Below are 26,878 nucleotides of genomic sequence, written 5' to 3'. Positions count from 1 at the left end.
TTTCACCCAGATTAATTGCCATAACCACACTTTTTATTGGTCCTCCAAGCAAACACTCCTCTGGCATCCTATCTTGTACACCATGGATCATCAAGTCTCCATACATCACACCTCTTACCATTCTGTTCCTTCATTTCTCACCTGCATCCCTCACTCTCTCTCTCCTCTAACCCTTTCTCTCAGTGCTCACCTACTTACCTGCTATTCTGGCTTCACTCTATCCCTGGTTCCAGCACTCCCTCGCATTCTTCTCACTTCCTTTCTCTGACTGTTTCCATTCTCTCATTCCCTCTCTTCTGCTGTCTCCATTCTCTCATTCCCTCTCTTCTGCTGTCTCCATTCTCTCCTCTTCTATCATTCCCATCTCTCTCTCTCTCTCTCTCTCATCCCCCCCCCTCTTCTATCCTTCCCATACCTTTCTCTCATTCTCTCTCTTTTTCTGCTCCTATTCTCTACTCTTCTATCATTCCCTCTCTTCTACTGTTTTTATTCTCTCCTCTTTTATCATTCCCATACCTCTCTCTCTCTCATTCCCTCTCTTCTACTGTTTCTATTCTCTCCTCTTCTATCATTCCTATAACTCTCTCTCACTCCTCTTCTTATTCGCCTTGCATTCATCTCCTCCATTCACCTACTCTCATCTTTGATACTTCTCATCTCATTCCACCTCCTCTTTCAACTCATCTAGCTCTCTCTCTCTGCAAGTTCATCATTCTTACTCACCATTCATCCTCTCAATCAAGACCATCTCTGAAAACTTCATAATCATTCAAATCTTCCACACTCTCCACTCATATTTTTTCATTCATATTTCGCTCATTATTCTCACCTATCGCGCTACTCGTCTCTCAAGATTCTCCCACTCCTCACACAATGAGATTGGATATTGTAACATCTAACTCACTGAATTCCTCCCATTACCTACATTTTTCCCATATACGCATGCCCCTTCTCTCACTTACCACATATCCAATTGCTGGGATGCATATATGCCACAAGCCCTGCATGCCACAAAATTCTTTATTAAGTTATGCAAAATAGTGTCCTTGAATGGGGGAGGCTTGGTGACACAACATTTATAATTGGAGCTGCAGCTGCTGCCATTATTAACTTAGTGCCGAGGAACTACTGCAACTAAATGCTAAATACTATTATATGCTTTACTGTAAACTAATTTACTTACACGATAATACAAGGATAAACTATATTTAAATATACTAATACTAAATAATGAAAACTTATCTTCTTTTCCATCGCAGATGCATCCAATTTTGACCTCGCCTTCTTGCCTTGTAACTCCAAAAGCAGCACCGCTAAAGAATGCTTGTATTACCGAGAAAAAATGTAGCACAATTCACGACAGAATCACACTATTCACCATTTAAAAAACACTTTTTTTTTTAGAAATACAATTTTATTAATACAGACCAGTTTACAATAAAACTTATATTAAAACCTACCGGTTTCGCCAGCAAACTGTCTGGCTTTTTCAAGGCGTTTACGGAGATATGAAAACTAGTAAATGCAAATTGAAAGGAACATAAAAAACGCTGTAAACCAACTAGTAGCTAAGGTTATAAGTCCTCTCTGTCACGTTTTCGTGACAGAGAGGACTTATTGTTCTTATTCATTATCACGCATGCGTGTTTGTTGTAAACGTGTAATGTGATTGCTGGCTAGCTGTAGTTCGGATTGATTGAGAGAGAGGATCAGGTTTTTCCACGAACTGTTTAGAATTACACCCTGATTTCTGTTGAGGTTTCCGGTGGTTATTGACACTATTGTGGCTTCCTTAAATAAACGATGCCTGTAGTCGTCATCGAGATATGGCATGGAGCTGTTTTGCCAATCTATCGTGTGGTTAGACATACAGAAATGATGTGCTAAGCCGGAAGAGATGCTTCTGTTGTGATTTACATCACCAACATGTTCATTTTGTCTAATTTCTAAACTTCGTGAAGTTTGTCCAATGTAGGCAAGACCACAGGAACAGGGAATGTAATATACTCCTGGATATTTGTGGAACGGCACTTTATCTTTTGGGGATCGTAAAACTTGTCTGATGTTGGTGGTTGGTTTGAAGACCACTCTGATGTTGTGGGCTCTTAGTATTCTTGCTATTTGATAAGAAATTGACTTGATGAAAGGTATCACTACAGTAGAAATGTGTTGACAGTGGGATTCTTCTTGTCTGGGGTTGTCATTGTATTGATATTTTTTGATGATGTTTTGAGGATATCCATTTTGTGATAATGTGTTGGCTATTAGTGAGAGTTATATCAGAAGAGGAGGATACACAGACTGAACTCTCACTAATAGCCAACACATTATCACAAAATGGATATCCTCAAAACATCATCAAAAAATATCAATACAATGACAACCCCAGACAAGAAGAATCCCACTGTCAGCACATTTCTACTGTAGTGATACCTTTCATCAAGTCAATTTCTTATCAAATAGCAAGAATACTAAGAGCCCATAACATCAGAGTGGTCTTCAAACCAGCCACCAGCATCAGACAAGTTTTAGGATCCCCAAAAGATAAAGTGCCGTTCTACAAATATCCAGGAGTATATTACATTCCCTGCTCCTGCGGTCTTGCCTACATCAGACAAACTTCACGAAGTTTAGAACTTAGACAAAAAGAACATGTTGGTGATGTAAACCACAACAGAAGCATCTCTTCCAGCTTAGCACATCATTTCTGTATATCTAACCACACAATAGATTGGCAGAACAGCTCCACGCCATATCTCGATGACGACTACAGGCATCATTTATATAAGGAAGCCACAATAGTGTCAATAACCAGCGGAAACCTCAACAGAAATCAGGGTGTAATTCTAAACAGTTAGTGGAAAAACCTGATCCTCTCTCTCAATCAATCTGAACTACAGCTAGCCAGTAATCACATTACACGTTTACAACAAACACGCATGCGTGATAATGAATAAGAACAATAAGTCCTCTCTGTCACGCGAACGTGTAACCTTAGCTACTAGTTGGTTTACAATGTTTTTTATGTTCCTTTCAATTTGCATTTACTAGTTTTCATATCTCCGTATACGCCTTGAAAAAGCCAGACAGTTTGCTGGAGAAACTGGTAGGTTTTAATATAAATTTTATTGTAAACTGGTCTGTATTAATAAAATTGTATTTCTATTATGAAATGACCAAATATGTATAATTTAAACTTTTTTTTTTTTTTACCACAGCTCAAATCCATTGCCATGTGCTTTAGATATGTGGAATCATAGAGCAGTTGATTATGACACACTGAAGAGCCCCACTTCAAGTAGGCTCCTCATCTCATAAAAATGTGGAAGAGAAGATGCTAGCAGTGCATGAGCATCAAGAGATGTTAGAAGACAGCAGAACCAGACTGTATATCTAAAGTCAGAAGATAAATCATTAGGGTGTTAGATTGATGAGTAACATCATTAAGTGGTGATTTAAGACTAAGGCCTTTATCTGATTGTTTGCAAAATCAGAAGCGATATCTGATGGAAGTTTTTTCACTTGGCTATACTGCCAATTGTATATTTTGTTTAATCCTTTATCCAAGTGTAAGCAAACAAAGTTTGCACCTGAAGTATTTTCATAATAAATTTAGTTTAATCCTTATTTATTATAGTCTAACGAGGTGCAAAATAAACTTCCAACGAAGTATTTTCAGGACTGGGACAACTCGTGGTAAAGGTGGAGTAAGTTCTGATCACTTATATATCTTCTGATCACTCCCATAATGCAAAGCACATCTCCTTTACCACGAATTGCCGCAGTCCTGAAAATACTTCAGGCACAAACTTTGTTTACTTACACTTGGATAAAGGATTAAAACAAATATACAATTGGTAGCATATCCAAGTGAAAAAACTTCCATCAACTATCTCTATTCCAGAGAATACCTTTTGGCAACTGATAAGGTGATATGACTTCTGCATTACTTCCATCTTGGTATCACCACCTCTGCATCTGGCTCCCACTGATGGGACCTCGATAGGGGTCGGAAATGGTGGGGCCTGGCTTTGAGAAGCTCTACTTAGGAATAAGTTTTTGCCTGTCTCGGAGTAGGGCCACCGCTAAGATTATGGCTCTGGCTGGTGGTGGGGTGAGCTTGCTACTGGGTATTGCCAATGCTGATAAGTTCTTCTCGGTGACGGGGTGAGCCTGTCACTGAGTGGAACAATGCTGAGTTGGACGGTCTTTCGGCCACTATGGAGTGGTCTAGGGATCATCCTAATTTTTAGAGAGGTCTTTACTCAAATACACCTCAATGAAGGTCAAAACCGGTCTGGGTAGTGGCCCTTCCCTTAATGCATAGCATCATACATGTCTGCAAGGATATGTGCTTTGCATTATGGGAGATACTAAGGCAAATGATCAGAACTTACTCCACCTTTACCACGAGTTGCCCCAGTCCTGAAAATACTTCAAGCACAAACTTTGTTTGTTTACACTTGAATAAAGGATTAAACCAAATGTACAATTGGCAGAAGCGATATCACTGCATTAAAAAAATTGCATACACACACACACACATATGCCATGTGTGTTCTTGTAATCTACATGCTGGTTTGATTGGCCAAGTTGTTAGCATATCCACTCTCCACCCAGCAGGCTGTGGGTTCATATTTTACAATGGACATGGATATTTGTGATTGTCTTTAAGTGGGCGATGAATTTCATCTGATGTGAGACTGCACCCCTACTTATTGGCAGTGGTTGCAGTCTATTTTAGAAAGTCCCATGTTTGTTTCTAGAGAAGTTTCCAAATTATGTAAAAAAAGGATAAAAATATAAAAGAATTATATAAATTAATAAAAATCCTACAAACAACTCATCCATGGTACTAATTTACTGTAGGTTTGTAAACTTTTATGGCAAGGATTGCATAAAATTTGTGTGTGTGTGTGTGTGTGTGTGTGTGTGTGTGTGTGTGTGTGTGTGTGTGTGTGTGTGTGTGTGTGTATATATATATATATATATCATCATCATCATCAAATTCCTGCCATGTAACCTTAAGGGGTGTATAGGATATGATATAAATTTTTCATGTATACTACATGAAAAATTTACATCATTACTAATTTCCTATCTACAATTTTCCTCCAAATCTGTCTGTTAATTGTCAAGAATCCAACATTATCAAATCTTATATGTCTATCATCTAAGGCACTTTGTACTGTATGAATCTACCTATATCTTGGTCATCCTCTAGGTCGTTTTCCTGCCAACCTGGCAGAGAACACTTGTTTTGCTAATCTTTCCTCACCCGTTCTGTTTAAATGACCATACCACCTGGGATTAGCTCTGTAACGCATTCCGGGATGGTGACAATGTCAAGTTCTTTCCTTATATCCTCGTTTTTAATAGGATATTGCCATTGATGCCATCTGTTCACGCCTCTAATCTTTCACAGGACTCTCACATCTGCAGTCTCTAGCCTTTGATCAAGTGTTTTACTTCTGACCCAGCTCTCAGATCCATAAGTTAAAACTGGTTTGAACACTGTCTTGTATACAGCTAATTTATTGTTCCAACTAATTTCTCTCTTATTCCATATGAATTTATTCAATTGACTTCCTACCATACCAGCTTTGTTGATTCTGTTGTCTATTTCCATATTTAATTTACCATCTTCAGTAAAAATCGTGCCTAAGTAGGTGAAATGTTTTACTTGTTCCACAGGTTCTCCGTTCACAACGCAGTTGACATTTTCAACAATTCTGCCTATTTTCATTGTCTTTATCTTTTTATTGCTGATCTTCATACCATATCTATTATAACAGTTATTCAATTTAGACAGGGAATCTTGCAGACTTGTAGCGGATTTATTCAGAAGTATAACATCGTCCGCATAAAGGCAAAGCACTGACATTAACATCACCAATTTTAATATCATGTTTAATACCACTTTCCTTCATAATGTGATCCATATAGATAATGAATAATAGACGGGATAATGTACATCTTTGTCTCACACCAGATTCAACATTAAACCATCTTCCTGTACTTCCTTCAATTCTAACTGCTGACTTACAACTCAAATAAAGACTAAGTATTGCTTGATATAATGCCCCATTGACACCATATAACTGTAGCGTATTGAATAGCTTCTCTCTTGGCACCTTGTCATATGCCTTTTCCAGATCGACAAAGCTTAAGTACAGATCTTTGTTATATTCCCATGATTTCTCAACTATTTGTCGTAAAGTGAAAATCTGATACTGAGAGCCTGTATTTGGCCTGAATCCAGCTTGTTCTTCACCAAGCTTTTCTTCCACAATTCTTCTCAACTGTTTCTCTAGTATACTTGCATAGATCTTGCCAGGAACACTCAGTAGGGAAATACCTCTGTAATTCTCACATTTAGTTTTATTTCTCTTTTTATATATGGGTATAGTTCCCCCACCGATTAGAGATCCTTCGACACTTCTGCGCATCTCAGAAAAAGGAGAATCCATTCCGATAATAAGGTAATCAGTCTGTATAGTGGGATGAGTTGTTTATTATTACCGGTCAGAAAATTAACTTCTATTTTATGATTATTATAGTTAACTATGTTGCTTGTATAACAGTTGGAAAATTTTACCTATAAAGCACGTGATTACGTGTGTTGGCGACCAATTCGGACGTCCTTCATTTCTTTCTCCCCTTCAGCATGAATCAACTATTCTTGGAAAAACGTGAAGCAGGCACCTACAAACGGTGGGTGAACTATACTATGAGAGCTCTACTCCAATCATCAGGAATTCGTCCCTCTGTCCAGGCCTTCTGAACTATGCAGTGCATCCACTGTAAGACTTTTATACCACCATACTTCAGCATTTCTGGTCGAATATCATGTACTCCAGCTGCCTTTCCACATTTCAAGCCTTTGATGGCTTTTTCTACTTCATGTATGGATATGTATTCCTGACTGTATGCTTGTTGAGTGCTTTTTACCGCTCCTTGTTTCATTTAGCAATTTTTCGAAGTATTACTCCATACTTCAAGGATATCTTTTTATCCCGTTTTCATGTCACCTTTATCATCTCTAACTCCTTTTACAGCACTCTTTCCTCCATTTTTAAGCTTCTTCAACAACATCCAGAATATTTTGCCATCTTCTTGATATTTATTTTCTATGTTCTTTCCAAAGTCCTCCCATGACTTTTGTTTAGCTAGTTTTACATGTTTAGCTTTCTTACATTTATCTCTGTATTCTCTAACAACACAAGCTGACTTATTTGCCAGGAATTTTTGATATGCTTTCTTCTTTTCCTTCACTGCCTATTTAACTTCCTGTGTCCACCAGGGAGTTCTGATTTTTTTATCCTTGCAGAAAACCTCACCACATGCCTCTCTGGCAGAATCAATCAATGTTTTCTTCAGAGTTTGCCACTGAATCTCCAACGTTTGATTCCTGTTCTCAAACTCTTTCATTTTTTCTTCAATAATCTTTGTGTATTTTAGTCTACAGTTCACATATGAGAGCTGCTCAATTTTTATTTGCTTTAAAACTTTCTTACATGTTATACTTTTAAATATGAAATTCAATTTTATCCTACTCAAGACTAAATAGTGATCACTTCCAATTTCAAATCCTCTGTACACTCTGGTGTCCTGCATCAGGGAGAAAACATCACTATCAACAATAACATAGTCAATGAGACTTATCTTATTCCTTGCCTCTTCTCTCCATGTGAATTTGTGCACCTTTTTATGTTGGAACATGGTATTAGTAATAACCAGTCCATGTTGTCCTGAGCAGAAATCCAACAGGTATTTGCCATTATTATTAGCTTTGCTCTTTTCTCTAAATTTTCCCAAAATATTTTTGTATGTCTGACAATCATTTCCTACTCTGCTATTCAGATCCCCAACAAGGACCAACTTTTCCTTTTTCATTATGTCAGTTGCTTTCTCTAAAACCTGAAAAAATTCCTCCACTTCTACCTTAGTAGAACCTTCTGTGGGACCATAGGCACAAATAAGTCTCATTGTCCAGTTTTCCATTCTGATATTTGCCCACATCACTCTACTTGAGACTGCCTTCCATTCAAGAAGATTAGCCTCGTATTTTGTGTTGAATACTATGGCCACTCCTTCTTTTCCTTGATTGTCATTGCCTGAATATAACATTTTACATTTATTGCTCAGAAAGATTTCACCAGTTTTTGTCTTTTTTGTTTCGGTCACCCCTGTTATGTCGATCTGGTACTTATCTAATTCCTCAGCTAGCTCCATTTCTTTGCCATTCAGGCTTCTTATGTTGATAGTACCGATCTTTAACTCTGGTGATATTGAGTTGGGGGTGTGTTTTCAGATTTGTTCCAGTAGCTGAGTTTTCGCTATTCGCCCTAGTTCCCTGGCAAAAACAACAGGGGCCTTGTTTAACCGGGCGACACCCCAGCTAGCATGAAATTTTGTCATATTGTACCAGCATGTAGCCGACTAAATCCAATTTGGGATTTAGTCGGCTAAATTCCAAATTGACAGCCCATCCTCGTTCGTTCAGTATTAGCAGATACCCAACAGGGTGCACCACAAGAAGGTGAGGATTGAACTTTAGGTCAGAAGCTCTGGTCGGTTCTGTGCATTCCTTTAAAGGCTAAGTGGAGGTCTCCTCTCAGTTATACAGCTTTGACCCTGTGACACTATATAATATATATATATTTTTTTTGTTTAAAAGAATTGAATAACTAAAACTGAGATTTAAGTAAAAAAGGTTTTAATATAAAAAGACGACTAGTTTTTGCTTATAACAGCCTTCATCAGGTGACATTATAAAAGAAAGAAAAAAAAAATACACTAAAACTGTGAAGCTTAAATAAACTATGAACATCATAGAGAGTCTCTATACATAATTGACATTAAATCATTGTGGTTGTATTTAAAGCTGTTCTTTCGTTAGTTGTATTGTTGGGAAAGTGCATGCTAGTAGCATCTCGTGAACGCCAGTACGTGATTACAGCTGAATGACAATCTGAGAGGTTGTAGCTCAAGTTATTATTTAGATGAACAGGATTGAAGATAATTTCCCTATAGATTCCACGATTTTTCTCACTAGTTCATCATTGCAATGGAAGATGTTAGTAGATTTTTCCCAGCAGACTTTGTGAGTTTGGGTTTCATCATTATATATATATATGGTATGTATATGATGTATGAGATGTTCTTGTTAAATGAGTTATCTTTCATAATTTGATCCTTGTGTAATTTGATCATTTAGTTTTAAATTATAGTTTTAGAAAACATATAAAAGTGTTTTTTGCCACAAATTTAATTTTTAAAAGAAAACAAATTTTTTAGGAAACATATCTTCAGTAAAAATTAGGGTGTGTGTGTGTGTTTGTGTACACAAGGCAAATTAATTAATTCTTTAGATTAGACTACGCATTAGATTACACACATATATGTCAAAATATATTTCACTCCCATATCTTCTTCTTTTCAGCCATTTTCAGTCCACTGCTGGTTGAAGGCCTTCTCTAGCTCTTTCCATCTTTCTCTGTTTTTGGCTATGGTTGAACGGGAGTTCCCATCTGCAGGTGCGATATCCATAAATCCAGTTTTGCTTTAAATGAGTTTACAGAGCCTATCATTTTAGCGACATGTCTATCTTTTCCTTGCAACTCCAAATTTAAATAATTCAATTTTTCCATGATGTCTGTGAGAAAACATAAATCCAACAGCCAACAAAAGTAATTTAGTTCATCGAAATTTTCATTTTTGACGCGAAGATATTTTTTTATTTCTTCAATTAATCTTAAAAATCTTGTTTACCTTTACTGAGCCAACGTACTTCTGTATGCAGGATGAGATCAGGTTCTTTATCTTCAATGTCTTGCAATAGAGCCTTGAAAAGTTGGTGCTGCAAACAGGCTGCTCGAATGGAGTTGATTATTTTTGTAATAACTGAGGGACAAATGTCTTAGGCAACATATAACAGAGGGAACAAGAGGTTCAAGAATTTTGAATTTGGTTATAGCATCAGAAGAGAAGAGATGATAATAACTGAGATGACATCTCTCCCACCAGTTGGAGAGAGAGAGACCATATGGTTTTGACTTGGAAAATGAATAGACATGCAGGAGTATCAAAGAGATGGGAATGTATGTGGAATTATAGAGCAGGTGATTATAATAGTCTTAGATGTCAACTTGGAGAAGTTTCGTGGAGAGAGGAATTGTAAGTATAGCATATCATTAGTGCTTGGGAAATTGTGAAGGAATATTTGTTAGCAGCAATGGTAAGCTGTATTCCACGAGTGAAGAAGAGGACACAATTTGGAGTAAAGTGGATGATAAACAATATTAAACAGGAGCTACATGTGAAAAAGAGCCCATGGAAGAGATATAAGGAGACAGGTGAAGAGCAGATGCATGAAGAATATAAGACACAGGCCAGGAGAGTGACTAGTATGGTACGGAAGGCAAAACTGGAATATGAGAAGAGATTGGCCCAAAGATCCCAAGAAAATCCTAGGGAATTTTTTAGCTATGTGAGCAGTAGGAGGAGAAATGACTGTGGAAGATTGACAATGTGGGATAGAAATGGGAATAGAGTGACTGATGCAGAGGACATAGTGGAATTGTTCAATGAACACTTTATTGGAGTATTTCATCCTGGAGGAGTGAGTTTTAATGCTAGAGGGATAGGGAAGGTTCGAGGTTTAGAAATGCAGGAGGAGAGTGTGTTCCAAATACTGAGTACTCTGGATGTCAGTAAAGATGTGAGACTGGATGGTATTTCACCACGAGTTTGGACCTGGCTTTTTAATGAAAGTCTGGCTATGGGAAAGGTACCCAGGGAATGGAAGGAAGGTAAGATAGTGCCTACTATCCCTAATATCCCCTTGCAATCCACGGACAATGACATTGTCCGTGGATTGCAAGGGGATATTAGGTCGTTTGCGGATGATGCGAAGCTGGGAAGGGTTATTAGTAATAGTGCAGATGTGGTAGCCCTGCAAGAGGATTTGAATAAGCTACATAGATGGGCAAATGAATGGGGTGTCAGTTTAATGCAGCAAAATGTAAGGTCTTGAGGTTTGGGACACATCAATGGGATGCTGCATACTCTATGGGAGGAGTTAAACTGCAGGAAGCAGGATAGACGTGAGATCTGGGTTTGATGATTGATAGAAATAGTAGTCCTCTTATTGCAGAGGATTGCTGCAATAATGAGAAGGACACTGACCTGCAGAGATAAAATGGTTATCATTCTGTTGTATAAGACTGATCAGACCACACTTTTTAAGTTTAAAGTCGATATTTTTTATAATTAAGTTTATTTTTATTTATAAATATTTAAGTTACTGGATTTTGAAAATGGATAAAAAGAAATCGGGTTTTCAATATCGCAAACGTAAAGCAGAAAAGGAAGAAAAGATTGAAAAAACAAGAAGGTGCATTTTTAAAATATCTTTGCCAAGAAGATCGTAATCGCATACAAGAAGAAAATCTTCAAGATTATTTGTTGGATAATTCGTTCGTAGTTTCGATTAATGAATTGGAGGAGAATTATACAGATGCCAAAAATTGGATCAAAACATCAAAGGGGAAATCTGCAGATCATATGAGTATTGTTGATTCTGAAGCTGGTTGTTCTACAGATCCAATCATAAAAGGATTTGATTTTACAAATTTAAATTGTAATGATCCAGCAACTTGGTGTCCTGTAAAATTTTCCAATATCAATCAATTACATCAGCTATTAGTTGAACATTGACCTGAACAGATTCATAATTTTGATTTTCAAAAAGATAACAATAATAGAAGAATTTCAATGACTCATTATACTCGACGACTATTTAACAGCGAGACAATACAGCGTTTGTGGTTATTGTATTCAAAATCCACAGATTCTGCATTTTGCTTCTGCTGTTTATTATTTGATCAATGGCAGATTAACCTTGCTGATTCTGGATTGAGGGACTGGAAAAATGCTTCTTCTATTTTAGCTGCGCATGAAAAAAGTCAAAGACACATTGAAAATTACCACAAGTGGAAAGAATTAGAAATTTGAATAAAAGAAAAGAAAACCATTAATGAAGAGAACTTGCTAGTTATTAGAAAAGAGGAGAAACATTGGGTGCAAGTATTAGAACGACTCTTTGCTTTAGTTCAGACATTAGCTATTCAAAATTTATTATTTCGAGGAACAAATGAGACATTATTTTCGTATGGAAACGGAAATTTTTTGAAATTTGTTGAATTTCTAGCCAAGTTTGACCCAATAATGAATGAACATCTTCGAAGAATAAAAGATAAAGATACATATGTGCATTATCTTGGAAAAAATATTCAAAATGAAATAATAAACATCTTCCCCAATGCGATAAAAAAAAAGAAAATTTTAGAATCTGTTGTTGCCACAAAATATTTCTCCATAATTTTTGACTGTATGTCCAACATTGGTCACACGGAACAAATGAGCATAGTACTTCAATTCGTAGACACTGGTAATAGCACGGCTTCTATAAAAGAACACGTTTTGGGATTTATAGAAATAAAAAATACCACTGGAGAATTTTTATCAGATGAAATGCTAAGAACTCTAGACAAATTTTCATTACCAATACAAGATTTACTCTGAGAATTTTTTTCGACTTTGCCAGTATCGGTAGCAAGTTCAGAAAGGAGTTTCTCGAAATTAAAACTTACAAAAACTTACACTCGCTGTATGATGGCTCAGGAACGACTCACTGGTCTAGCAATAATATCTATAGAGAACATTTATATATATTGTATCTACAATCACTATAGATGAATTAATTCAAAACTTTGCCAAAGCAAAAGCCTGAAAGATTAATTTTTCATCATTTTTGTATTTAAGATGTAATAATTCTAGTAGCAAGGCTTATACGTTGGTCAAACATAACTGGTAATTAGTTTACGGAATTAACAACGCATAAAATAATACACCACAGCAAGTTTAAATAAGAAAGATTGTTCAAGGAATCATCAGCAGCTCTCAAAAACGTTCCTAACCTCAACAAATTTGGATGCATGAAACTACCCCAAATTTGGGAGACTTACATTATGAGAACTTCAGCCCAACGGCCAAGACAACCAAATTAGCCTGCCAGAGGGCACCATTAGGACTTTAGGAACAATAGTAGTTTCTTGCTTTCTTCCTCATTTGCTTTTGTTAGTGATTGCGTGCACATACCATATCTTTATGTTCCCGAAGATGGCAACATGACGTTGCCGAAATATAGAAGTTATTCATTAAAGTTACCTTTAATTAATATACTTTTTTATGCATTGTTAATTCTGTAAACTAATTACCAGTTAAGATGTAATAATTTTCTTGCTGTACAGATATTAGGAGTAATCATATATGTATACAAATGTATTGGTTTTGATTAATAAATTTTATATATAAACATTTATATATAAATGTTCATAATAATATTATTTTTATAAATATCCACATGTGTAGGTGTACGTGTGCTTGTGTGAATATGACAAAATATATATACAGCAATCCCTCGATTAGTGCGCCTAATGCGTTCTTTAAAACAGGTGCATTAATCGAAAACGCACTAATCGAATATGATAACCTATGGGAAAAAGTATAATTTGCTCCTCAAATTTCGTTTTTGAACCTTAATTTTTCCATAAAAGAATTAAGGTATGTCTCAGGGCCTAGCTAAAGTAAAATCATGAAGCTGAAAGACAATAAAACATATTCAGAATATAAATTTTATTATTCTACTTCTTAACAAAGAATTGAGCTAACGTAGTTTGGGAGGCATTTTGTTTCTTTTTTTCATACAACTGACGGTATGGCCCTATTGCCTCTTCTGCAAATTTTACTGCTTCTCTATTCATCAGGGTCAGCCTCTGCATTGCTGCTTAAAAACTTCGTTGTACGAAAAATATTATATGCCGGCATTTGTTGTAATCAGCTTGCAAGCAGTTTTTATGATCGGACATAAACTGCGGTATTCTTTTTCCCGATTGTTGAAAGATTTCTATGTGTGAAAATTAACGATAATTCATGAATATTTCCATGTTTAAAAAATGCCACTTGGTCTGTGACATTTGCTACACAAATGTCATTTCCTTCAGTTTTGAGAACAGAGGATGCTGTCGATTGTTATAATCCACTTGCAGGCAATTTTTAAGACCGATCATAAACAGCGGTATTCTCTTTCCCAAATGTTGAAAGGTTTTGATGTGTGAAAATTAATGATACACAAATGTTATTAGGCATTCTGGGTCTCAGCTTTTCGACATATTCTCGAATATTATTCTCCTCAGAATATTTCCACTATAAAATATTTATTCATAAAAAATGCTTAGAAAACTAAAATGACAAATTCCAGGAACTTCTCGCTGAACACAGCTTGGAAAACCCTGGTATACATAGAAGTAGTGTAGTATGCCATTAAAAATAACTTTGTAAAATGTTTTAAATCGGTAACTAAATTATTTCATTCTGGTGAGTGATTTTTTAAAATAGTTAGCCATAAAAATGTATAGACAGAAGAAAATTTTTAAATGTAACATTTATTTTTAAGATGTATATAGGCACACTAATCGAATTTGGGTATCGAAAAAAATAACGCACTAATTACTGCATAGAGACAATGTATAGGGCCGGCTAAATTTTCTTTGCCTAGGGGCGTCAGATACTCTTGCACCGGCCCTGAGTACAAGACACAGTTAAAATTTGGTGCATATAACTAGCAACAGATAATGAACAACTTCGAATGCGCATCTACTTTACTTTGTATGCATTTAATACTCATCATGTGTCATTAACGCATGTGTCATATAGCATGCCATGAATTGTTGCGTCATGTGCACGTGATTATTTCAAACTATACGGCACACGGTTGAACAGCGGAGGGCACACACAAATTGGTCGACGGGCGCCATGGTACCCGTGGGCATAGGGTTGGGAATGCCTGATTTAGATCTAAGTATGTGTATGAAAAATGTATGTAAAGATGACCTAAGTATGTGTATGAAAAGACTCTTTCTAAGAAATACTTTTCTATTTTTATGTTTTTTGGTGCTACAAAATGATTAAACATGATTTTAGTTTTTTCTTTGTTTATTTTTAGACCAACTTTTCTGCTTTCATTATATAGATCAGAAGATCATTATATTAAGGTCTTCTGGAGTGTTTGCAAAAATTATGATATCATCTGCATATCTTAGATGTGCTAAGTTTTTGTTATTAATTTTTATACCAAAGTTTGTCCAGTTTATATTATTAAATATTTCTTGAAAGACACTTGTTTCAGTTGGTATTCTATTGCTACATGTGTGAAGTTGGATTGTTGCTGTTGCAGTGTGATATATTTCCTGGAGGGGGGGGGGATATGTATATTCTCCAGGAACTTGCTGAGTCTGAAGTGCCTTGATTATTGCATTGTTTTGATGGAGTCAAATGCTTTTTCATAATTAATAAATTCTAAACAGAGAGGCAAATGGTTTTCTTCTGCTTTTTCTGTTATTTTTTTACTGCATGAATATGATCAATTGTGTTATAGCCTTTATGGAATCTTGCTTGTGAAATCTTTCTTTCTACTGGTTGCAAAATATCTTTCACTCCTGTACCACTAGTCTGTTATTCACTCTACTCTAATTAATATATCAACTTGCACAGTTTTTTCAAATGGCTTCAAAAAATTCAAAAGTGTAAAAAACAAACATATAGACTCTTTTTCGGCACAACTGATGACTTATTGTAAAATGTAATAAAATTACTAAAACAGAACCTTTCCTTTATCTTGTGCATGCTTCCATAAAATGTCAAGAACACTGAGATTTTATTCATGAATGCTAATCAGTGTTATATTACTGTAAACATTACTATGATAACATCTTCATAATATAAATAATTATTTTAATATTTAAAATTATATTAGTAAATAAATAACTTGTCATTTTTGAGCTGTTCTGGCCTTACTGAAGATCAGTTTGAATATGGAGCTTGCTATGGTTCAGATCCATGTAGCCCGAATTCTTGTCACCCATATGACAGGTGAGTTGCTGTTGAATGATAAAGTAATTTAATAATAATAATAAAATACAATGTATTAAATTTTTAATGTGAATTGCACCCACAAAACTAACAGCTTTTTATGGGTTAACTACATTTTGTATTAATATCATAAGTGTATTAAGGATCAAATGTTTTGAAACCTTATTCTAGACGCCTAACTCAGCACACTTTTCCCAGCTCTTTCAGGCCACCAGTAAGCAAGGTGATGGTTCCAAATAAACTTGATATTGATGAAATTCATCAATATCAAGGTTATTTGTAACCCTTCCTACATGAAATACACTAATGAAATACTCTCTGAACATTTTGACTACATCTTCAGTAGATGTGACCCATATTGCATGTCCAGCAACTAAAGTCAGCCTTCCATATTCACCCTTTCTTTCTACTGATGAGATAATTGAAGAATTCACTAGGTTTGTTTTAGTGCTTTAGCCAATCTCCTTTCATATGCCAGTTTCTCTTTTCTTTCTATACTCGTCACCTTTCTAGTTAGTGCCCTATGCTGCTCAGGAATACTCTGTTCTTTATATCTCCTCTATAACCATCCTCTTTCTCATACTCTTGCATGATTCATGATTCATTCATTTCACCTCTACTTTATTTATTCTCCTAACTGTAGGAATACAATCCAACATTGCTATGGGTAACAGATTTCAGACCAAGTTCCAATCATTGCTGATCTCTCCCCTCTTCAACTGATCAAGCCACTGCACATCGCCAGTGTGTTTTTTCCTTAATTTATCATTGTCTCTCTTTGTAATTCCACACATCTGTTTTGATCCATGAAGTGTGTACCTCCTAACCATTCTCAACATCAAAACCACATGATCACTCTCCCCAATGATTGTATTCTGGTGATAATATTAAATCCAAAACTCATGTCCCACCTATTGCTTCAACTACATGGTGCATAAAGTAGTTGTCCCTAAGTAGCTTAAGTAATTTTGTTACATGTGTAAAAAACTTATACGTGTAACAAAAAACATATAGAATTTTATTTAAAAATTACAATATATTTCATCCATCGTTACATGGACATCATCAAGAAGACAGACCATTAACTACATTCAAAACATGAATCAAAATAATGAATCATAAAGCATGTGTATACTAGTTCATGTCTCAGCTGAAGTATATGATTACACTAGTAGAGTTCAAAGAAACAATTGTAAAAGCTACATAGATAAAAAAAATAATTTAAAATAATTATAAAAAAATTTTGCATGCAGTATGACCAATTCAAGTTCAGACAATTTCATAATCTTTCACATGCATGTTTCAAGTAAAAGATGATCAAATTTGAACTTGCTGGAATGAAGTTTTGTTTTGTTTCAAAGAACTCTGTGCCTGGTATCAATGGTGTGAGAAGTAAGGCCAAACTTGTTGAATTTACAAAAACACGATATAGTCGCAATGTTCTTTGATTCTAATCAAAGCAGAATAGTGGCCAGTCTGTTTAAAATAGCAAAGATGACATAAGTAGGATACTTGATAGACAACTGATAAGGAAAAAGGTAATAATGTATCTTCATAGATGGTAAGAAGGAAAACAGTTTCTGAACTAGTTTGAAGGAAGTATATGGATCGAATTTGCAAATGATCCATGCTGTTTGTTTGGAGGTTCCTTTAAAGTAGGGTATTGAAATTCTGTCATTGGATGGATTCTGTCTGGTAGAAGGATGATAATTATCAATTTTTTTGAATGGTAATTTTGAGAGATATATTACACATCAGATTGCTTTTAATTTTATTCAGTTCATCTCAGTTCATCTAACCAAAGGGGATAAGAAGAGCAGATCATATGAGTTCTGTCTACAAGAGTCTTGATAATACCTATCTTCTGTGAAGAATGATAGTGTGAGGATGACTGGTGAATGTATCTGCCAGTAAATGTTGGCATCTGATAAACTGAAAAATTCAACATAACCTGTGAAATTTCAAATGATTAAAGTATCCAAAAAGGGCAGATAGTTATTGGATTCACATTTAATAGTGAACTTGATAAGGGAGTATAAGGAGTTTATTTTCTCTAGGAGGCTGAAGTAAATCTGATTTAGAATGGGACCAGACTGCAAACATATCATCAATAAAATATAACATATAAAAGGTTGAGGAAATATATGATCAAAGAGTTGTTTTTTCATTAAATAATCAGCTAGGTGAGATAGGATTGCCAATTGCTGTTCCTTCGATCTCTTTTAATAACTTGTTACACTATGTAAAATAGCCTGCATTGATGGTGAATATAAATAGGTTAACAATATCTTCTAGGAAATCTGATTGTAAAAACTGAAGAGTCTCTTGCAGTGGTATGTTAGTGAATAGAGAGACTTGATCAAATGAAACCATAATCTCATTATTAGAAAGATGTAGATCTTTTATAACGAGAGATGTTTCAATGTACTAAGTGGAAGAGCCAGTATAGTTCATTTTTGGGTGTAATGTGTTGCATTCTTATGGATTTTAGGAAGATAGAGATGGGGCAGACAGGCATGATAAATGAATTCATTACTTTTCAACAGTAGTGGCATCCCCAAGATTCTGTACATTGTCTAATAATTTGTTTAATTCATTGATTTGACTTTTTGCTGGATCTCTGCTAATCTTATTCACACATGTTGTTTCATGCTTCCAGTCAATGCCTCCATAGTTAAAGTCACCCATTATTATCACCCTCCTGTCACTCACAAGTCCAAACATCTGTCTGTACATTTCAGAATCATCTTCTTCATCATCTTCTGTAAATATAGAAAATATGTAATAAACATGTAAAGATTGAAAATTTGGTCTTACTTCAAACTCATACCAAATGGCTTTAAAGCCATTATCACTACAGCTTACTTCAAATTTTCTTCTCTTTCTCCACATAGATGGGGAACACAGCTCTTCTGAAATCATGAGCACTACCCAACTCCTCTTTTTTCTGTTTTTTTCAAAAAATACTATAACTGTCATATTCTATTCCTGTGAGTACAACACTTTCTCTTCTGTTAACCACATCTCACTGATACCAATGATTTGCATACTGATTAACTGTAAGACTGATTAAGGCCACAAACTCTTTGCCCTATTAGTGCATGGGAAATTATGAAAGAATATTTGTTAGTAGCAATGGTAAGTTGTATACCACGAGTGAACAAGAGGACACAATTTGGAGTAAAGTGGATGACAAACAATATTAAACAGGAATTGCATGGGAAAAGGAGGCTATGGAAGAGATATAAGGAGACAGGTGAAAAGAAGATGCATGCAGAATATAAGACACAGGCCAGGAGAGTGACTAGTATGGTATGGAAGGCGAAACTGGAATATGAAGAGATTGGCCCTAAGATCCAAAGAAAATCCTAGGGAATGTTTTTGCTATGTGGCCAGTAGGAGGAGAAAAGACTGTGGAAGAATGACATTGTGGGATAAAAATCTGAATAGAGTGACTGATGCAGAGGACATAGTGGAATTGTTCAATGAACACTTTATTGGAGTATTTTATCCTGGAGGAGTGAGTTTTAATGCTAGAGGGATAGGGCAGGTTCGAGGTTTAGAGTTACAGGAGGAGAGTGTGTTTCAAATACTGAGTACTCTGGATGTCAGTAAAGCTGTGGTACTAGATGGTATTTCACCATGAGTTTTGAGAGAATGTGCTAGGGAACTGACAGTGCCTTCGACCTGGATTTTCAATGAAAGTTTGGCTGCGGGAAAGGTGCCCATGGAATGGAAGGAAGGTAAGGTAGTGCAATTGCAAGGGCAGTAGCAGACTGGAAGTGTCTAATTATAAGCCAGTTTGTGTGTCATCAGTAGTTAGTAAGATCTTGGAGAAAGTAGTGAAGGACGGGATGAGGGTAATGCTATCTGTGAGAGTCAACATGGATTTGTGAAGGAGCGCTCTTGTTTTAGCAATATGCTAGCCTTTTATGATAAAGTTACAAGAGCATTAGATGAGGGAAAGGCATATACTGCCATTTTCTTAGACTTAGCAAAGGCATTTGACAGCGTGCCACATGATTAGCTGATATTTAAGTTGCAGCACATGAGTCTGGATGTCAGATTGGTCAACTGGATTCAGGATTGGCTGTCCGATAGGTATCAGAGAGTTGTGTATAGTGGGGCAGTTTTAAGGAAACAGAAGGTTACAAGTGATGTCCCACAGGGTTCAGTACTGGTACCTATATTGTTTAACCTTTATATCAATGACATTGTCAGTGGATTGCAAGGGGATATTCAGTTGTTTGCAGATGATGCGAAGCTGAGAAGGATTATTAGTAATAGTGCAGATGTGGCAGCCCTGCAAGAGGATTTGAATAAGCTAGATAGATGGGCAAATGAATGGGGGTCTTGGTTTAATGCAGCAAAATGTAAGGTCTTGAGGTTTGGGAAACATCAATGGGACTCTGCATACTCTATGGGAGGAGTTGTACTGGAGGAAGTAGGGGTGACAAGAGATCTGGGGTTGATGATTGATAGAAACCTGAATTTAGGGGACATATTGCAAAGGTGGTGAAAGTAACACAGAGGATTAAGAGATAAAACAGTTATCATTCCGTTGTATAAGACCCTGATCAGACCACACTTGGACTATTGTTCTCAGATTTGTTCCCCAGGATTTGAAGGGGATAAATTAACTGTGGAAAGGGTACAAAGGCGGATTACAAAGATGGTTTTAGGACTGTACAGTGATAGTTATGAGGATCAGCTTAGGGAATGTGGACTGCAGAGTTTGGTGGATAGAAGAAGGAGAGGTGATATGATTGAGACTTTTAAACTGTTGAGAGGTGGTTACAGTGTTGACACTGGGGAGTTCTTTCGCTTGTTTGAACAGCGGGAAGGAGTGATGACAAGTGGCCATCCCTGGAAGTTACAAAAGGAAACTGTCAGCAAGAGGGTGAAGAGTGGTTTCTTTGCATGGAGGTGGTTGAACCATGGAATGCATTGCCTGAAGGAGTTGTGAGAGTGAGAATGGTCAATGAGTTTATGGAGTGGTGTGATAGACTTTGTGTTTCCTAAGAGGGACCTCCCACAATGAGTCTTGATAGACTTTGTGTTTCTTAGGAAGGACTCCTGCAATGAGTCTTTTGACTCCATGGAGGCCTGAATATTGATAATGATAATAATTATTATTTCTAATACTCTTTGCATTGGTATATCACATGGTAGCTTTCTCCTGACCTTCCTTCTTTTCTATAATTACTTATCCTGTCATTTGAGCCCTCTGACACTATTGTTTCCATTGAGGTCATCCTTGTCTTCCATCATTACTTATCTCATACTGATCCTGGTAGCATATGCTCTCAGCCTCACTAACTAATTTTCATTTTCCTGACTGGCTGTACATTCTCCTCCTCTCATCAACAATCTACCCAGCTTCACAGTACAGCTCTTCTAACTTCAAATTTATCTCATACATCTATAAGCTCAAGCAATTTTTCTATTTCAAATTTTCTATCTTTCTTCCTACACATTCTAGCTCTTGTACCATTTGTAATCACTTGTTTTCCTCAGCTCCCTTTCATACTTTGGCGACACATTCACAGTGTTTCCTCTCACATTTTTCCACTTTGCTGTCTTGAGCAATGCTTGCAAATCTTTCACTACCTCATTTACACTTCCTATCTTCTCTACAGCCTCTTGACACCTGCACATCTTTCACCAGAGAATTCCCATGCAGCACGATGCTACTTTCCACTGTTCACTGGAATCATTCATCTTTCTACCACTGGCACCTTCCTTCTTACACCTGCAGCCACCAAATTTCTTTTCCAAATGTCTTATCTCATCCTGCACATGCCTCAGTTTGTTCCTCAAACTTACTAGTTCCTTTCTTATATCTTTGCTTATGTTGATGTCTTTCATAATTGCTTCCTTACCATTCTGCCTTTGTTTATCTACTATTTCACTGTCTTTCATATCTTCCTCTGTTCTGTATTGCAAAACCCTAGAGTTCCACAGAATACAGTTTAAGAAATGGTATTCTAAATATCAAAATACAGAGCCAGAAAGGCTTCATTTGCCAGTTTATTTGCCAAACCCAGAAAGGTTTGGCAAATGAACTAATACAAAATGAGGATATTAAAGATCCATCATATTTTTATATCCAAATGTTTTATATGCTGTCACTGCTCTAAAGAAAAAATGATACCTGCATATCCTATTCTCTCACTGGTCATATTCCATGATGGCCAAACAGTCATTTAATAACAGTATTCCCCAATAGATGCAATGAGTAAGGTAAACATATAAAAATATTTATGGCATAAAAAATGAAACAGAATTGGTGGCAAGCTTGTTTCCTGATTTCATTCTGATGATTAAACTGAAACTCCTCTTCTGAATTTTTACTCAACTAAAAATTCTCACTTGTCACAGATAAACAAACAAGCATATGTTTTAAGTCCTGGTTATGTGCAAGATGGAGAGAGAGAGAGAGAGAGAGAGAGAGAGAAGACAAGGGGACATCTGTGGAAGTTAAAATTTTGTGCAGTTAAGAAGTGATAAGAGATTTTTCTTGCATCTAACAGAAAATTTGGATGCAATTTTGATTGGGATACAGTACGATTGGTGAAGAAAAGAGAAAGTATGAACTGCTGTGGATGATGTACGGCTTCCCTCAGTGAGTCGTTTGACTCCATGAAGGATGATGATGAAAATAACGGGTCTATGATAATAGTAGTACTTAACAAGATTATGATTAAATTGGGTTTACATGGTGTGAAAAATAGTATTAGTGCAGCTATCATGACGTAATGTGAAGGAATTGATTTTGTTGGCAGGCACTAGCGACTTGAAAGCGAAAAGTATTGTATCAATATAATAACTAAAGATTGTTAGTAAGCTGCCACATTATTATTATTATTATTCAAACCTCCATGTAGTCAAAAGACTCATTGTGGGAGGTCCCCCCCCCCCTAAGAAACACAAAGTCTATCATACCACTCTTTAAACTCTTTGACCATTCTCAATCTCACCACTCCATCAGGCAATGCATTCCATGGTTCAACCACCCTCCATCCAAAGAAACCACTCCTCATCCTCTTGCTCACAGTTTCCTTTCGTAACTTCCAGGGATAGCCTCTTGTCATCACTCCTTCCTGCTGTTCAACCAAGCGAAAGAATATTATGGTAGAGATAAACTGATGGGGGGGGCATGATTTCAAAAATTTAGTCAGTGTGTAGAATCCAGAAGGCATGGTTGTGTGGTTTGTAGACCAATATAGTGAATCTGAAAAGTACTTACATAATGCTGCCAATTGCTAATAAAGAACTTACATAATGCCATCAATTGTAGTTAAATAGATTTGGAGTTAGCCATCAAGAAAACGCTGTTAACTGAGAGTGCAAAACTACAGTCAAGAAAGCAAAGGATATGCTGTTAGGGGTGGGGGGGTACACCCATAAGGCATGTGAGGATTATCAAAAAATGCAGAATCTAGTCTCTTGAATGATAAAATTAAATGGGGTTATCTGTGCATGGTTCAATGGTTTATGGAGATACAGTTTAAATATGTTAATGCCACAAATATCAGGAATAAGATGGACAAGTTTTTTTTTTTTTTCCATTGGTTAGTATAATCATGCCAAATGTTAAAGGCATTAGTGAGACTTGGTTGACAGGACATGATGTAGTTACAGTGATTGATGGTGAGGGATATAGTATTTTCAGAGAGGAATATAAATGTTTTTAATTTATAGATTTAAGAGCTTAAACCCTAGAATAGCATTTATAGTAGGCATGAAAAATAACCATTGCTTATTACTAACTGGATAATTATCAAACTCTGATGATGAGTGAATGAGTAGGAGGCATATGGGGAATTGAGTAAACTTGATGTTAATAAGGTGCCAGGACCTGATGATATATCACTGCTTATTTTGAAGGAATATTCCTGGGAGTTAACAGCTGCCTTCACAAACTTGTTTAACACAAGTTCTTACCTTGGGCAAATGTTCTAAAAAAGTGGAAAGAAGGCAAAATTGTTGAATGAAGAGACAGCACCAAGAACCAAATAGAATGATTTTTTTTTTTTGAGTTTTTAAGGGACAACTACCTTACATAACATATGTAACAAAGGCCACATGTGGATTGAGGATCTTGGACTTGATTATCTTATCAGAAGATATTGTTGTAAATAAAGTGTCACATCTTCCTCCAATTGGCAGAAGACTTGTGAGAAAGAGTTATATGTGAAGCTATAAGGCAGGTGATATGACAAACTCAGGAGGCAGTTTGCAGCAATATCATTATTATTATTATTATTACCACGGCTACTCCAGGAGTCCTTAGACTCATCGAGGGAGGCCCTAAACATCATGTTCACGCAGCTGTTCAACATTCTCACAGTATTTATCATACCTTGCCTTGAACTCGCTCACTGTCATAGCACCCACAACAGACTCTGGCAGCTTATTCCACTCATTTACCACTCTAAAAGTAAAGAACCCAGCTCTAACACCCCTGCTAACCACGCTCTTGCCCAGCTTCCATGGGTGTCCCCTAGTTCTCCCACCACCAGTCCTGATCTCAAAAATATCATCTGAATTAATCCTATAGAATCCTTTTAGCAATTTGAATGTCTCAATCATGTCTCCCCTTTTCCGCCTATCAACTAGTTTCTGCAACCCACAAATCTTCAACCTGTTCTCATATGGTTCATTCCATAGACCTGCTATCATCTTAGTCACTCGCCTCTGGATCCTCTCAACTTCCTCCCCATCGAGAAGGAACCGAGGTGACCAAATCTGGGCACAGTAGTCGAGATGAGGTCTTATCAGGGCTCGGTACAGAGGTACAATAACTTGTTTTTCTCTGCTCGTCAAGGTATTTTTCAACAACCAAGTGAGTTGATGAGCTGATTTAGCTACTTTTGCAATGTGCCCCCTAAACTTCATCTCCCTATCCACCAACACTCCCAAGTCCCTGGCCTCATCAATCTCCTGGAGTACAGTTCCACCAATGTGGTATACTGCTGCTAATCTTTTCACTCCGAAATGCATAACCTTACATTTTGTCACATTAAATTGACATCCATTCTCCTTAGTCCAGAACTCCAATCTATCTAAGTCATCTTGCAAGACTTTGACATCTTCTGCATTCACTATCGCCCTACCCAACTTTGCATCATTAGCGAACAAATGAACTGTCCCACTTAGACTCTTCCCTATATCGTTAATGAACAGATTAAACAGCAGTGGTCCAAGAACAGAACCCTGTGGCACACCACTAGTCACAGGCCGTTTTTTGGACTCTACTCCTGAATAAACTACTCTTTGATATCTCTCCATCAACCACCCAGCTATCCATCTCACCAACCCTATATCCATTCCCATATGTTGTAGTTTACGGATTAGAATTCCATGTGGTATCCTGTCAAACGCCTTTGCCAGGTCCAGCAGTATCACTGTAAACCCATTTCCCTTATCCAGTTCAGCCGTCACCTTGTTATAAAACTTGAGCAAGTTACTGAGGCATGATCTACCCTTCACAAAGCCATGCTGTCCTCTGTACAGTATCTCATTTTCATCAATCCATTCCTGTATTTTTCCCTTGACTACTTTCTCCAAGACCTTGACAATGACTCCTGATATGCTGATCGGTCGGTAATTTGCAACCATAGTCTTGGATCCTCCTTTATGCAGTGAAACTATTTTCCCCTCTTTCCACGCCTTCGGGACTAAGCCAGACCTGAGACTCAGATTAAACAACATGGTCAAGGGCACTGATAATTCATTAGCCGCTTCATGCAAGACCCGTGCCAGTATACCATCCAATCCCACAGATGTATTCACATTAAGGTTCTGTAATAGACTATTCACCTCCACTTCATTCATCACAATTCCCATATAAACTAATGGTTCCTTCATTTTTTCAACGTCACCACCTGGATGATATACTTTTGCAAAGTGCGTGCTCAGTAACTCCACTATATCGACTGGTTCAGTGAACTCTTTACCATCGTCATTCCTTAAAATCATTTTGCCATGTACAGTTTTTTTCTTGCTTGCAGCATATTGAAAGAACTGTTTGGGATTCTCTTTTGCTTGCATAGCTAGTTTCCTTTCATAATCGGCTTTTGCTGTTTTTACCACACTCACCCTTCTGGCCTGTACTTTATACCGTTCGTGTGCCTGCAGGTCACTCCTTTCTTTAAATTCCCTCCATAGTTGTTTCTTTTTTTGCAGCTCAAGCTTAATGGTGTTATTCATCCATTTAACCCCTCCTTGTTTCACTATTCGGACCTTAGGTATACAATCAGCCATAACCTCCTGTAAATGCTCTTTGATCACTTCCCATGCTCTATCGACGTCCAGCCCTTGCAGTTGTACATGCCATGGCACTGATCCAAGCAATCCCCTAAGCTTGTCATACTTGCCAGCATGGTAATTCCACATATACCCTGTCTTAATCACAAATTTCACACCTTTAGCCACCTCCCAGGTCAAGACCTTATGATCACTCTCACCAATAGGTGGCAACATGGTCATATTCATTACAGTCAAATTCTCAGATACTATTACCAGGTCAAGCACTCTCACACCCCTAGTATTTTCAATTACATGCTGTTTCAGATAGTTATCCCTTAATAATTGAATAAAATCCATTTCCTTCCTCACATGTGTCCTCTCCTCCTTCCAATCAATGTTACCATAGTTGAAATCCCCCATAATAATTACCCTCCTTCCACTCATTTCATCAATTTGTTTATGCATACCATCTCCACCATCTATTCCATCACCTGGTCTATAGCAGCACCCAACTGTATATTTTATTCTGCCAGTATCAATCTCACACCAAATAGCCTCAAATGAGCTCCTTTCACTATCCTGCAATACTTCAATTCTCCTTGGCTGCAGTTCATCAGCTATCATCAAT

The 26,878-nt window shown here is 36.8% G+C and overlaps 1 protein-coding gene across 2 annotated transcripts in view; it reads left to right on the top strand.

Moving 5' to 3' along the window:
- LOC150099965 (reversion-inducing cysteine-rich protein with Kazal motifs-like) overlaps window positions 1-26,878 on the top strand; it is a 364,445-nt gene that overhangs the window by 242,172 nt on the left and 95,395 nt on the right. For both annotated transcript variants that reach the window (XM_090402524.1, XM_090402523.1), the window contains exon 17: window positions 15,907-15,996. In XM_090402524.1, coding sequence (XP_090258650.1) covers window positions 15,907-15,996 — 90 coding nt within the window. The remainder of the gene's footprint in view (window positions 1-15,906; window positions 15,997-26,878) is intronic.

The sequence above is a fragment of the Typopeltis vanoorti genome, chromosome 13 (assembly GCF_054136105.1).
Source record: "Typopeltis vanoorti isolate ZY-2024b chromosome 13, IOZ_Tvanoo_1.0, whole genome shotgun sequence".
NCBI lineage: Eukaryota > Metazoa > Arthropoda > Arachnida > Uropygi > Thelyphonidae > Typopeltis > Typopeltis vanoorti.
Note: the sequence above shows the minus strand (reverse complement) of the source record. Positions and strands in the feature narration are given on the sequence as shown.